Source organism: Crassostrea angulata, chromosome 7, assembly GCF_025612915.1.
Source record: "Crassostrea angulata isolate pt1a10 chromosome 7, ASM2561291v2, whole genome shotgun sequence".
Lineage (NCBI taxonomy): Eukaryota > Metazoa > Mollusca > Bivalvia > Ostreida > Ostreidae > Magallana > Magallana angulata.
The window spans coordinates 29,895,085-29,910,906 of record NC_069117.1 but is presented as its reverse complement, the minus strand read 5'-3'; the positions used below and the strand labels follow the sequence as shown (position 1 = coordinate 29,910,906).

At 32.1% G+C, this 15,822-nt stretch overlaps 2 protein-coding genes across 5 annotated transcripts in view; both read right to left on the bottom strand.

The window, feature by feature from the left end:
* Window positions 1-4,064: 4,064 nt before the first annotated feature.
* Window positions 4,065-15,822, bottom strand: part of LOC128156440 (pancreas/duodenum homeobox protein 1-like) — a 15,550-nt gene continuing 3,792 nt past the window's right edge. For all 4 annotated transcript variants that reach the window (XM_052818595.1, XM_052818594.1, XM_052818593.1 and 1 more), the window contains one exon: window positions 4,065-5,071. In XM_052818595.1, coding sequence (XP_052674555.1) covers window positions 4,656-5,071 — 416 coding nt within the window. In that variant the 3' untranslated portion in view covers window positions 4,065-4,655. The remainder of the gene's footprint in view (window positions 5,072-15,822) is intronic.
* LOC128156442 (uncharacterized) lies at window positions 5,843-6,891 on the bottom strand. Its single transcript, XM_052818597.1, has one exon. The coding sequence runs from the start codon at window positions 6,807-6,809 to the stop codon at window positions 5,928-5,930; it is 882 nt and encodes a 293-aa protein (XP_052674557.1). The 5' UTR covers window positions 6,810-6,891; the 3' UTR covers window positions 5,843-5,927.

Sequence of the window (15,822 nt, the reverse complement as noted above, 5' to 3'; positions counted from 1 at the left end):
GCCAATTTTCCCTTTCATTTTTAAACATACTCCCTGAAATGTAGGGGTTAGGGTGTGATTGAGGTTCAGTTCCTTTAAACTGCAAAGCACTGTATGTACATGTAAATTATAAGGAAAAATGTCTGCTATGAGAAAAAGTTGTGAGGAGGACCCCCCCCCCCCCCCCCCCCCCCATTTGCCACGTGTCTAACTTATAAATGCTCATGTGTCCGTACAAATTCAAAAATACTTATTACATATAGCAAATTCAAAGGTGTTCTTTTGACAACCATTTGTATATTTTCTTTCTTCTTTTCTGATGTCTATTACTACATGTATGTACTACTTCTAGTTATCAAGAATCTGAATTCTTTGAAAAAGGAAAGGGGGGCTAGCACTTGTCTGGTTCTCAGTGTATCAATCCTATGTTGTTATCGGGACTTTACAAGGAAACTCTCGGTGCTTGATATTTATACCGTGATCGTGCACAGGGTGACCAGTATTAGCTGTCTGTGTTAGAGGAAGATAAATTATTGAAAGTAGTTCAAGTACGTAGGGAATGACTGATCGAATCTTTTGACATAAATCATAAACACTTATCGTATATTGTTTCATGCACGCGTGGGCACTTTTTTTTCCCCGAAATGATTTCAATTAATTCAATTGTTGGGTTTTTTGGTGGAGGTGGTATTTTTTTTATTGTGGGGGGGGGGGGGGGGTAGCTTTGGTTTTTTTTGTTTTTGTTTTTTTTTTACCGTACAGTTGGGAATAATGATAGCACATATACATGTAGAATTACATGTTTGCACATGTATTTGATACATGTAATAAATACCAAGAAAGAAAAAAAAATGGTTAAAACAGTAAGGTACATGTACCTTGTACTTGTATTTTAAATCATAGCAAACATAAGAAAGTCAGAATTTGAATTGTAACTCTATAATGATGAGTTTGTAAGCAGCAGACTGAAAGTACGAACGGATTAAGAAGTCTGTATTCTGGTTAAGTCAATCCAAGCCAATCGCCATGTTTAAAATTTTGAATTTTAAAATTTTCTGTGACGTCAATTCGCCATGTACATGAAGCTGAAATCAAGATGAATGTTCAGTCACCTCCCCCCCCCCCCCCCCCCCCCCCCCCCCCACGATTCGGGTAAGCACAATTAGATTCCATTCTATTCATACACATGTGCATATTAACAGAGACATATATAACCAGATAACATTATATATGTCTCTGATATTAAGTACCAAGTGTGCTTATCAACAACAAATGTCCGTTTGAATCCAGACTATCTAATATTATACATGCATATAGTTCTTTATTAGTACAATACGCAACTGCAGCTATACATGCATGGAGCTATGATCTTAAATAAGATTTAAAGACACACTCTCTCACCGAAAAAATGGTAAGCATATCATTATACTTTGTTTTTTGCACTCGTGTTAGTTATGCCTGTTGTTATTTCTTGGAGCTACTCTTGTGTATACAAAAAAAAATATGTACATACACAGATAAACGTTGTCATCATTTCTCAGTAAATCATTATCTCCCCTGCCATCCGTCTAGACTACTTGGACCGTAACCCCTTGTGTATTGTGTGCGGTTCAAGCGGAAAATGATGTTGCGTCAGTGTGTGTGTGTTGACTGTATACAATGTATTTCACACCCATTTTGTGTAATACTACGATATTTGTTGCCCTTCTAAAACTTATTAGGCGCCTTATATTTTTGAAATTTGACCTTTGACCAGAGAGCCAGTGCCGCCCTCTGCTAAAATAATGTATGGTGTACACCGGTATACTTCACAGTACAAGTATAAATTATACTTCAGTGTTTGCTTCTTTTTTTCCATGAATATTTGAAAGACAAGTGGAGTATGTCTTGCATAATTAATAATAATTTAATTTTTATCTGATTATCTATATTCTAAGTCTTTATGCGTATATTGTATATCGTATCATAATAGTCTTGTATAGAATTTATTGTACAAAGAACAGATGGACCTACAGTTGTACATGTATTTTGGCGGACATCCAGATTTTTTAAAAATGAAATTAAGAAAAAACTCAAACAAACTGCTTTGATGAAAAAATCGATTTTTATGTTAGCAAAATTCAAATTTAATTAAATTATTTTGTTAATTATCATAGGACAAGCGCGACAACTCTTTTAGCCTTGTGGGTAAATGTTTTACACTTTCAGAGTACGTGTGCATGATTTTAATGATTGAATCAATGTCTATCTGAGTAGTGATTGTGTGCAGTAAAAGTCCTCAAATTAGAGTCAGTGCACTTTGTCCTCATGTGTACATAAGTTAACTTTTGATTCATGGATACAAAAAGAGCAATCTTATAAAATTCTGGAATATCCCTTTTTAAATAAAAAAAAAAAGGACATCGTTCTTCTGAAATTCTGAAATACAGCGTATGTTTAAAAGGTAAAAATATATATCAATACAAATAAATGTAAATATATAAAAATAAAAGAATTTATATATATAATTAAAAATAAGAAAAGGTACAAATATAATTACTTACTTGTATTCCTCAGAATATGAAACCTAGCTTATTATCTTGGAATTCTTAATTATAGCTCATGTTTAACTTTTTTAAAGATACAATCTCCTGAAATTCTGGTTTAAGAGATGCAAAGTATGATATTCTAGAGATAAATAAAAACGTTAAACAGTACTCGATCAGGTTTAGATTCGGGAATATGGTATTGTTAAAAAGAAACTTCAAATTTATAAATTTAAGAAGATTATTATACTTTCTGGTATAGTAATAAATTTCTCCAATATTTCTTGAGAAATACAGCTGATTAATGATATAAGTAATGTAAATAAAATGTAAGGAATATAAATGGAAGTATTTAAAAGTAGCTATAAATCTGCATTAAAGTAATCACATATCATGGAGAGAGAGAGAGAGAGAGAGAGAGAGAGAGAGAGAGAGAGAGAGAGAGAGAGAGAGAGAGAGAGAGATCATCCATCACTCTGGGCTTTTGAATTTCGATTAATTTCTTATTACACTTATAATTACCCTCAAACGAAATATGGAACACAGACTCATTCTATTAGTAAGCGACACTGAAATTTCTTTTTAAAAAATTGCAATGCAAAGACTTCATTATGCATATAGACATAACTTTATTTTATTATGTTTCTGGTACACGATAAAATTTATTAAAGCGCTGAAAAGCGATATTTTGCCATATTCATCTTAATGAATTGATATTTTGAAAGAAATATCATATATTACATTACACATATTTACACTGAAATTTTCCAATTTTTAGTCTCCTTATCTGTCCTTCATGTATACAGTAGGTATTTTACCAATAATATTCGTCCATTTTCTTTGAATAAATCAAAGAAAACATTACAATGTCATGACCATTTCAAAGTTAATCATTTAATATGCATGACATTGTAACATGAGAATTACTTTAAAAATAATACAACGTATCTGAAAAAGAATGAAATTTTTCAATTATTTTTTATTATTATTATTTTTTTTATCTGGTAGTATTACGGTGCCTATCAATCTTATCAAAATTAGACGTTCTGAATCCGTTACCGCTTCTCAAACATCGTATGCAAAACATACGATATCTTTCTTTTCACTTTGATGTTTGATAATCTTCGCAGCTACATGTATAATGAAAATTATTTGTAAATTACGTAAGGGGAAACGTTTTCATTATCGCGTAGCCAAAGGAATCATAGTGAAAGATAAAAATATTTGGAATAATTTTATTAAAAAAAATTATACTAAGCAATATTTGAAAAATTCTGTTTTGTCAAAAAAGACATGGATTTAACACATTTGCAATCAATTCTGTTAAACTTTAACGTTCACATAAACTGCAAATGTATCAATTTGCTATAACATAATTTTATATAAAATCAGTTTTGATATCGATAATATACATGTAATTATTTTAACAACAATTTTAGAAATTATAATATAATCTATTCTTTATTTAAATCAAGAAAACCAAACACTGCGTTGTCTGAACAGACAGATGCAATTCTGTCCTTGAAGTTTTTAGCATGCCTTATGGGAATGTAAACAAAGTAAAATTGGTTTTGATATTTTATTCACTGATATCGATGTATAATAAATATTGATATATAATGTATGCCGTTTTTCTTTTTGTGAAAAACGGTCTGTAAATGTCCATTTTACTATACACAATCATGCACATTTTGTTTATGCTTTTTCTACCATCATAGACTGGAAAGTCTTGATAAGAATATTACATAAAAGTTAAAACACACACTGGCAATTTTGCCTGGTATGTATTTCAATATTTAAAAAAAGGCAATTAAAAAACTAAACACAACGAACGTGTATACATGTACATACATGTACGATAATGACAGTGAACCAGCTTCAATATTCAAAAGAAGACTTTACAGTAATGTCAAAACAAAAACAACAGACCTTCAAGTTGAACTATTCGTTAATAAAATATATATTATGTGTATTTCACCTCTTTATGCATGTCAACAATTTTTCAGATGATGAAATGCAACTCGCGATCACCATCAATCAAAAACACAGTCACTCTGGAACATGAAATATTACAAGGGAACACATAAATGTTGGATTTCGTTCAAGGGAGGGGGGTTGTATTTCATACGGATACCCTGTACAAACTCTTCATCAAGTTGCAGCTTCCTCTTTTGGCGACGATAGAGTGTTTTTGTTCAAAATGGTTTTGTTCATTGAGGAAATATCACCGGTCTCGTTGTCTTTAGGTGACGATACGTCACTTCCGTTTGACACGGGAGATAAATCAGTTAAGACAGGAGATTCCGGTGGTGAAACGGTGTTTTTAATGTTTGAATTTAGGGGACGCGGTCTCCGCTTTGCTTCGTCCTTTTTCCATTTCATTCTTCTATTTTGGAACCAGATCTTTATATGACGTTCAGTAAGATTCAACATGGCGGCCAATTCTATTCTTCGAGGTCGAGAAATGTATTTGTTAAAATGGAACTCTTTCTCTAGTTCCAGTAGCTGGCCTCTTGTGTAGGCTGTGCGCGTGCGCTTGTTGTCGTCCTCCAACGGAAACTGGGCACCTGAAAAATATGATTAAAACATACAATTCAAATTCTGAACAGCAAACCTGGTTAAATGCCATGCTCACAGTATTCCAATGTTTCTTATATCAATAAATCAGAAACATTAAGAGATTTTGTCACGATAAAAGAGTAATTAATGAAATTAGATATGCAGTATTTACCAATATTCAATGTCAATTACTTAAGCAAATCAATATCAAACAAGTTTAAAACATTCTTCTTTATTAATATGACTGTACGAGTAGCCCAACATAAGTAAGTAATATGTGTCTGCTTTCATAATTTTATATTTTGGTTGAAAATATATATATACTTTTTTAATGATTTACATGTATATTTCATTATTATTTTGGATTTATTTGTTTTTGTTTTAGGGGTGTTTGTTTTGGATTTGCTTTCTGTTTAGCTGGGTTTTTTAAAAATTATTTTGCTGTTCTTTATTTCATCTCAACTGTTTTAGGTGATTGGAGATATTTCATACACTTTAATTTGTTTCTTAAGAGAGCCAATTCCTTTACTACACGTAACTGTAAATGAAACATGATTAATTCTCTCTCAGTAACTACATGTTATTCAAAACATCTACTGAATAAAATCTGTATTCAAGATCTAGGAAATTACATAAGATGATTGATGTCGTTGAATAAAAATAAAAAAAAAAATAAAAAGTTTATAATTTACATGTACCTGTATCGCTATTAAAAAATGAGAGAGAGAGAGAGAGAGAGAGAGAGAGAGAGATTAAACAAAAATTTACACGAATTCACAATGTTTAATAATAATATTTTGGTATCAATTGCACCCATCGCTAATAAATATACAGGGAATCATTGGATTCAAGTTGTAGTAAAAATTATTCGAAATGAAAGCCAAGCAAATTGCAACATGGACATCGTCCACACGGTGTAGAAACCGCTGATTGTCTAATGTTCGTGTTATCATAAGCAGTCACTGCACAGTTTTTATTGCTGTCTAATGCTGGATCAAAGAACACTTGTTGGTTTCGGTCTGCCCAAACACAAAACTCTTCAAAAGTGAACTCATTCTTGATAAACGTTTTCATGAAGTCTTTGGCACGCAGATCGAACTCGAATTTCCTCTGCTGTTCTTGCATATGGGTAAGTAAAACGTCATCAATATCAGCTCGGTCTGTACTATCTGTTGTAAACGAGGTTTCAATGGCTATCTTACTAGGGGTAAAAAAATTTTCTTCTGGTGAAGAAGAGAGTCGTCTCTTAGTTTTCTCTAGATCTGCATAATTCACACGTTTCACTCGCCCTACTCGAGTTCTCGTGAGTCTTCCCTCCGACTCCTTTCTCGATAGGGCTGATATCTCCGCCACTTCCTTGTTGAAGTTTGACACAGCATGCACAGGTTTAGTGAATGATTTACGTCTGGTCTGTATATTACACAACAAATCACCTTTTCCGTGTTTAAAACTTGGATGAGAAAATTCGAACGTATGGGAATGTTTTTCAGAACGATCTATGATTTCCCAGTCGAATCCATATTCTCTAAACAAACGCCTGAAGTTTGCAAAAGACGAAATTTGCACAAAACCAGGGTAACACTTCATTACTTTGTTTTCGAATTCCTCTTCGTTTACGATCACACCGTCTCCACAACCGTTCCAAGAAACAAGGTATCCATCATTAGCTACATCGTAGAGTTTCTCAGGGAATCTCTCTTTGGGATCCATGGAAAGACGTATTTGGTTGTGTTCTGTATCAGACATGATTGAAATCCTATATAGTCGTTTAAACAATAAATTCTTACTTATTTGAAAACCTCGGTTTGTTGATATTTACATCATGACTGCGTCACAAATATGACGTCATAATGAATAACAGCTGTTTCAGTCACTTGTAAGTTCATTCAACAATTTTTACGCAAGGCTTACAATGATTTTATTTGAGCTGTTTTATAGTAAGATATAAATTTGTTCATAACTTTTCTGAACATACATTAATTTTATGTACATGCTAATTTAATTGCTCTCTCTCTCTCTCTCTCTCTCTCTCTCTCTCTCTCACGGGATTTTTTTTACGAGGATCTTAAAGATCCCCTGACAATTTATTTTTTATCAACAAATTCCATATTTTCTAAGGATTTTTGTTGCCCGACAGATCTCCTGAGAAAAGTTGATCTCTCCCCCCGATGAAAACACTAAAACCGAGTGACGGGTATAAAAATCCGGCATATAAAAATCCATATTGCTGTCATCCTTGGCAGGCTGTCCGCTCTACCCGCTAAGATTACCGCCATACCACTTACTGTCTTAAACCATTAGATTACAGAGAAGGGGGCAAACCTTATTTGGAAACAATTGAAAACATTATGATATAGATTTTAGTTTACTTTCTTACTTACTTTTTTTCTTTTTTTTTAAACACCATTTAATTTGTACATTTTCTTTCTTTCTTTTTTTTTTAAAATATCTTATTTTTTTAAATATTCAACTACAAATTTCAAATTGTAAAATACAAGATGTTTTTAGTTACATCATTTTCAGGGATTTATTTATTTATCTATTGATTCTCACAAAATATATAATTGAAAGGTCAGTAATGATACTTATGCTTCCCAGGGTGTAAAAGGGTTCAATCGGGATCAATCTGAATATTTATTTAGAATTCAGCCAACTGTCAAAACACGTTGGGATCGATAATCCCCAATCAAAACGGGGTAAAACCAGGTGTTCCTCGCCCCCAATACACACTCCGCGTTCTTTAGCGGGCCCCGGTACTGAGACTCGCGCGGTGGGAACCAATTCCGACACAACTTTGCAATTACGGTCGCTTGTATAAGTGTTGGTTCGGGCAAACATGCCACCCGCCTCCCTAGCTCAACAAGTTTTTTGTCAAGCCGTTTTGAACAGATTGTGAAAATTAGCGCATATGAAATCTTATGCAGGGCTCAAGTACTGTTAAATTCTCGTTGAGAATGTTTGTGGCATTGATCGAAAGAAAATTCCGTGTCATGAGTTTGGCGACGGACTCTTTATACTTTTATCTGTAACGTGTGGGGACTAGTACAGAGGACTTCATCTATTTATTTTTTTTTAAGAATTAAAATTTTTTATTAACTTCATGTAAAAAATGCACCTTCCTCCTTACAAATACTTTATTTTCCTTCCAGTTTGTTATAATTTTGCAAAATAATATTCATTATTCAAAGTAAATAACCACCCTAATTAATTTGCATGTCTTTTTCACAAAGACAATTTTTAGTTATCAATCCTTTTGATTTTCTTTGATAATACTAATTTTTTAATACACCAGCTAATGAATGGCAAATGACTATGTTAAGCGATCATCCTCTTAAAATTTACCAGTAAAAGTAATATGTGCAAAACGTATGTGCTGCATAAATTATCCACATAGATGGAAAAAGAAAAAAAAATGTCCTTCATCACTTAACCTTGAGAACCATGCAAAGCTAAAATTTTGGTATGAATCGTCCTTAAAAATAAGAATTTTTCTTCAGATGGAAAAAAGTCAACAACATAGGAATTCCCAAACAAGAAAAAAGGGGGGAGATAAGGAACGCTTGTCAGCAAATAAAACGATTACTTTATACGGCTGGGGGAAAATTCCACCTCAAGAACTGTTTTCTCCATGGATGACAAGAAGGAAACCCAAAGACTCCGACAAGTTATGCAATGTGCGCTTTGTTCATATTTGTCTACAGTTTAAAGATATAGCAACAAAGCTCCAGTAAAACTTCCCTGGGCAATAGTTCCATTCTTTTATGCTTACTTTCTTTCTTCTTATTAAAACCCACTCTGGGGTCTTTAGGTAGAAATCTCCCCCGTCTTCCACGCGGCTTCCACTTTCAATCCAAGCAGATTTGAACAAAATTAAGTTACTTTTGCGGCGTGTTTTAATAGATGGCCAAGAAAATGCTTTTTAAAATGTTTGCTCGCTCTTGGCGTTTGATTCCGTGCAGGTGTTTTGGCTGGGGGTGATACTGTGTGTGAGTGGGGGGGGGGCATTATAGTACCCCCAGAATCAGAATGCTATGAAGTCCCATCTGAAAATCGCTTTTTATCGTTATCTTTACTATAAAGGCTTTTAATTAAGTGGAAATTTAATTAAGGAATATGCATATAGCTTGATTTTCTGTAATTAGCCAGCAAATCTCATGCATGTATATCTATATGTAACAGTTGCTATAAGACACTTATTTAAAACATGTCTTTTGCATGTCATATCATATACATGTAACTATCTATTAATAGTCCTTAAATTTTATTAATTGCAAATCATTAAATACATTACAATTAAAACTACTTCAAAATCTATAAAACTCATATTATATAACTTGGACATATAAAGCAAATTTTTCTCCAAAGTTAACCAAATGTTTTTTGCATAAAATATTCTCATCACAACACTTTTTGGGGGCAAAATCATCTCTGATAACTTTAACTGTTAATAGATACTACAGTTACAAGTACATGAACTTGTTTTTTCTCACAGACAATATTATTCACGTTAAAACTTAAGCACTAATTACGTGAACTTATGAGTGCTAGCACGTGTTCCCGCCTCAGTTTCAAACAACCCAACACCTAAGTTCCACGGAGCAACGGGCGGATCGATTTGGGTACGGTAACTTAACCCCTATCATGTTGAGAAGTCACGCGTACAGCCGTGTAGTTTTCACTCTTGACCACGCTAAGCCGAGTTGGTTGACCACTACGCTGATACAGGAATTTCCTTAATGTCCACACACGTGCTAATGAGGTGACACGGGCTTTATTTGGACAAAGTTTCTCGTAGACTTCGGGATTTTACTTGTCATTAAAACGATTAACTCTCATTTTCTTTGACACCTTTTCGTTCGCTTCTTACCTGAAGGTTTCTTTTTTTAATTTTTAGGGGAAAAAGTTTCTTGTTTGTTACAAGTAAACGTTCTCAGAATTTTTTTTTTTCATGAGTAGACACCCACCCCCTCCCAACACATATAAATAAATTTTATATATCATTTAAAGAGACTGGGTCCTCATTTGAATCAGTCAACTTTTATGTATATCATCAATCGCCAATTTCTGAATTTACGACGTCACAAGGGGCCCTCCTCAAGTTTGTGCAATTTTTCACTGTCACGGATCAACCCTTTATTTAGTCCTACACACCGGTCTTGATAAACCGACTACGGAGCAACGCAGTGCCTTGCTTATGAATCAGCGACACCAAAGTTGCTAGAAGTAGGGATGTTTGATGTTGGCTGCACGGATTACCAATGTTTATGTATTTCAATCAACTTTCACCTCCAATATTACAATTTAAAAGCGTTTTATTTCGTTTTGATATCTAGACAAATAACATGGGCTACGACCCCTTTATAGGGGATTTATTGCTCTTTTAAATATTAGATTTACGGTTTGGTACATCATCGCAGCATGTTTACAAAATGCCACTAACAAGTGAGCATGGTATTCTTACACGATGCATTCTTATTGAATGCGTGCAGAGAAACCAAGTGCATCTCTTAGCAAGCATGGAACGAGCATTGAGACACAAGTAAATCTCGCGAGATTTCGCGGTCTGTCGTCTGGACCCACAGTGAACCCAATGTACAATTTTTATTGTTGCCACGGCAACGATAAACCATAATTCGTCTCCACTTTAAATATACGGTATATTTTCCCGTTATACCAACACGCAAAAGGAATTTATTTACATTAATTAAACTTAGAATTTAACTTGATAATCCCTTCCTGATCTAATTTAAACTAAACAAAGGTACACTTGGTTTCAATCTAAAGGCTTATCACAACATACAAAACGAATACAGTAACATAAATTATACTTTTTGTTAACTTACACAAACCATTTTTTAAAAAAATCAGTTAATTGCATGCATGTACATTATTTCATATATTAAAGCGTATAGTAAATAAAGTTAATTTGAACAGAATAAGAAGAATACAAATTACCACAATTACGTATACGGTATAATTACTGTTTTAATACCCTCCAAAAAATAATAAACCCCCAAAAACCTGTCTATTTATGGTACGCAAAGTCTTGTGTTCTTTTACGATAAAGAAAAGAATAATTTCTTTATCACTTCATTAAAAACCAAAAACACAAGTCAACTATTTTCACGTGTTGAGAAGAACAGAACTTTTGACACCTATTGCTGCGTGTATATGTTGCTTTTGCTTTGCATTGCATTGCAACCATTGCCACAAGAACCTGGCTCACCGCGTTGTAACACGAGCGAGCACAGAATGAAAATTTCATTTCCAGAGCATACAAACAATACCATAAACAAAACTTAAACTTGTGCAGAAAATGTATACACGCCTATTAAAACACAGACAGATAAAAGACTTCCACTGGTCGCTGGCTTTGAAGATCCAGCAAACAACTCCGTATCCCAAACCATCCGCGGCTCCTTGTTTGGTTCGGTGAAATGAACGTGGCACTGAGACGTGTAATTCGTGTACATACTGTTCTTATTTAAATTCAAAACAAATCAATTACATTTTACATTTATTTCATTGCTTTATTATTGCTCATATTGATAGAAAAAAAAATATTTAAAAAAAAAACGAGAGAGATAGGGAGAGAGAGAGCAAAATACGGATTCAATACTTAAATTTTCAAATTCTCAAGAAAAATTAACTTTCAAATTGTTGTTCTTCCAAATGTTATACAAGTAGAATATTCTGATAACATTCCTAAATCATTTCTCTCGTATGGCTTCAAAAGGATTCTTTGGGTGTCTTTATCGTGTATTTGATTATTATCTGCTATAACGGACAAACATTCCACTACAGTATCCCAGAACTGTTAACAAATAGTTGATAGCCGGCAAAGCCAAAATATTTTACACGGCGTGCGGTCCTAGACGACGGTCTGACCGCTGCTGAAGTTACAACTCCTCTAAACAGTTATTCTCCAGGAGAAAGATAGAGACTTCTCCGAAGAAAGAAAGAGATTTTCAAGGAGATGACATTGCGCTGAATGATTGTCATACTGTTCAAAATATGACAAAAATGGGGACAATGTCCTAGTTATAACTGCAATCCAAGATTAAATGATTTTGTATACAATGTTTATGGGTGCAAAACATTAATTTTTCGGGCAATCTATATACTAGTAGTGTTCACCATGAATACTGCACTTTTCTTTATATAAAAAAAGTTCTATCTAATAGGTTAATGAACCAAAATGTTGAGGTCTGTTATGCCAATAAGGTGCATTCAAATGCAGTGGGTTTTTTTTAATATTTTGTTTGGTTTCGGGGGCTTTTGTTTGATTTAATTAATTCTTTTTTACTTACTTTTTTTTCTTTCGTTTTTTAATCTTCAAATTTGTTTCAGTCTACATTTACGAAATTAAAACAATAATGTTAACAAAATTTGAAAGCTGATTTTTTTTCTTCATTTTACGGCTTTTGAAATTAATAGGATATAGAGAAGTTACAATCGATGCTATGAATACGTTGTACAATTCATTGATAACAATCTTAGCACAAGAAAAGAAAACAACCTTAACCTTATGCTTTTTGATATTTGTTTTAAAATTGTTTGAGACATAAAAATAGTTAAAGATACTGTGATGTCAACTACATAATATTTTAACTATAAATATAAATAGATTGATCTTTCTGATATAAGGTTATTCAGTGTGTAATTGTAAAAATATAATTTCAGTCACCACCAATATAATGTTAGCGCATTTCAAATAGCATCTGCTAGATATTTTGTTTTAGCATCAAATATTTTAGGTCCTTTGATACACTGTACGCATGAAAATTTATGGTTCTGAAATGTCACTCAGATAAATTTAAAGCTTAGAAATCAATGACTAGTAATCAAAATTATTTACATGCATATTTTTAGCAAAATATATCAAGGGGGTTAAGTTGTATGGTTGACAAATGGTTGACGTATAATATCAACTTGAGAAAAAAAAATGATAAAATACTAGTATATTACCTCTATAAACTTTAGTTTAGGAAAGGAATTACTCAAATGGCTTAGCTTAGAAAATTCATTTAATTATAGTATAGCATATTTTCTAATATTGATATCCAAAAAAAACTCTTCTTTACAAAGATTTGTAAAAAGTCAAAATTGGTCAAGTCTAGTCTAATCTTATTTCTTATTCAAAATGATATTAATTATACCAGTATGTTTAGTATTCAACTTTTTTGGGGTTGGGGAAGCGGGGTTGTCACAGTTGATTGCTACATAAACACCAATTATCATACTGATATTAAATTTTACAAATGTTCTCCTTGAAGAAACAGACGTGTATAAATAAACTTAGCTTCCTCTTCCAGCAATTTGGAAATGTCTCGACGTTTCTGCTATGAATAGACATTGAAACAATTTCGTTTAAACCGTCTGGGTTTGTTACTGGTTTTTTTTCTCCCTATTGTGAAAAGTTGTTGATAAGAAGATAACAGATCAAAACACTCGGACTTTGTTCTGCTTTGAAATGCTAAAATCTCGTGTGAATTTGTGCATAGAAATAATATGCATGTAATCAAGCATCAAATTGCAATCTTACTAATTTTTTTCAATGTATTAAAATATATTTTTGTCCATCTTTTCAAAACATTTCTTATTTAAAATTTTTATCATATATATATAGCGTACTTTTGTGTTCTACCGGTTCTTTGTCTACTTAATCCCATTTTAATTTATAACTAAAAAAAAAACTATTTCCCCCTGAAAATTGCAACATTGTTTTTTTAAATGCTATCTGAGCATTTTCATGTTTAAGTGCACGTATTTGTATATAACTGTTTCCTCTTAAACAATCATTCGGTTATACAATGTAAGTTAGCTGTCTAGGTTTCTTGGTGTTGCCTACGTGTGTAGGTAAATTGTACATTTGTACTTATTGTTCCTCTCACACCTGCAAACATTTTGCATTTTTCTACAAAATGCTATTACTACTATCATGACCGTTTTATATATCAGAATTGTATGAATTCGTGGGTATTTATATACCATACAATTTAAAATACATTTATTAGAATATGTTAAATTCAAAGTAAGCCTTAAAAAATCAAATTTTTGAAAGTCTGAGATTGTCTTCGTTAAAACATAACATACTCGAGATAAATATACATACTTTCATTTATCTTGTCATTTATTTGTCTATACACTGTAGTTTATATCAGTCTATCGTGCAGTTTTACTTTGAGTTTGGTTTATTATATCTGGTTTATCTATAGTGAGAGTAAAGTCGTTTTCATACCTTATTTATAATTTAGTAAAGTTTAATTCTTAATGTAGAGGTCAAATTCAGTCTCAAAACAAAAATAAACACAACGCGAAGTACTGATAAAAACCTATACGGCACTGACCTGCTACATTATGTTTTCATGAAAGATATAATATTCGCTAAATTTTCATTGCAATGTACATAATAAAAAATCTTTTTCAAATAATAGATAAATCTATTTAAAAAATTTAAAATTGCACGAAGCTTGTAAGGCTCTTGTCTTCAACACATGTTACAGACATAAAGCAAATACAATTTATTGGGGGTTTTTAGCATGTGAAAGGACAATTCTGAAATTTAAAATTAATCAAATCATACAATAATTTTACGTAATCGGAATCTCAATAGTTTTAAGTACCATACATAACTATTCTGTTCATCAAACACTGTGGTGTGACAATGTCTGAACGTACTAGCACATACATTGTCTTGAATTTTCATTTTCACACAAAAAGTGTGAATGAATTATAAAATATTAAATATTGAGTTATTTAAGACCAACACCAACAAATATTAAATTTGACTTACCACGTAATTTAAAAAAACCCATTTTTTACAATTTCCATTTCTTATTAAATTTTTGTATATAATCTAAATTAATTCATTTCTTTGTTGTTGTTGTTGTTGTTGTTTTGGGTTTTTTTATTCCTGTTTTTTTTTCTCCCTTTTTTCGTGTTTTGATTTTTGTATTTCTATGAAAACTTATTTCGAAATACAAAGCAATTTAATAAATAAATAAAAATAAATAAATAACAGATTAGCGAGAAAAAGAAAAATGAGTCATGAATGTCAAATTATCTCATTTAAAAAAAAACCTCAGTTTAGAAGAATTTTTAGACACATATGGTGTTGTCATTGTTCAAGGAAACTAGAAATACAAGCTAAGCAAATATTAATAATAGGTATGTTTTTGTTTAAAAATATCAATATTGGCAGGGTAAATCATAAATATGTCATACTGAAATAATGTGTTCTGTGTGCAGCCAATCGTTTCATTTATACATTTCCTTAATTTTAAACATCTGTGCAAAGAAAATAGAATACAAGTGGCTATCCAAATTTGCCAACAGGAAGTGATTAAATTAATACGCTGTTGAATGAAAGTAAAACCTCTCCCGATTATTACAGCTACACGTATACACTGTCAGTTATTAGGGAAAAACTAATGTTATCCATAAAACATGAAATATTTGAAAAACTTTAAATCACTATTTTCAATCCCGATGAATAATTAATGACAAAAAACTTCCTTTTTAGATAAGGATTAAGTCCGCAAAACAACTGTTTAATGAAAAATTTCCTAGAATATATTATATTCATTTTATTCTGCAAACTAAACCGGAAGCCGTCTAAAGTAAGATTTTCCAAAACCTCGGCAAAATACACAAATCTCAAATGAATTATTGAGTCATTTTTGTTCTCGCAGTATTTTATATGCATCTGGAATTAATAAATGAAATGAACCAATATGTTATGTCGTAAAGGTTAAAA

Excerpts from the sequence above, each read along its gene's own strand:
- LOC128156442 (XM_052818597.1), bottom strand. The coding sequence starts at position 6,809 with ATGTCTGATACAGAACACAACCAAATACGTCTTTCCATGGATCCCAAA.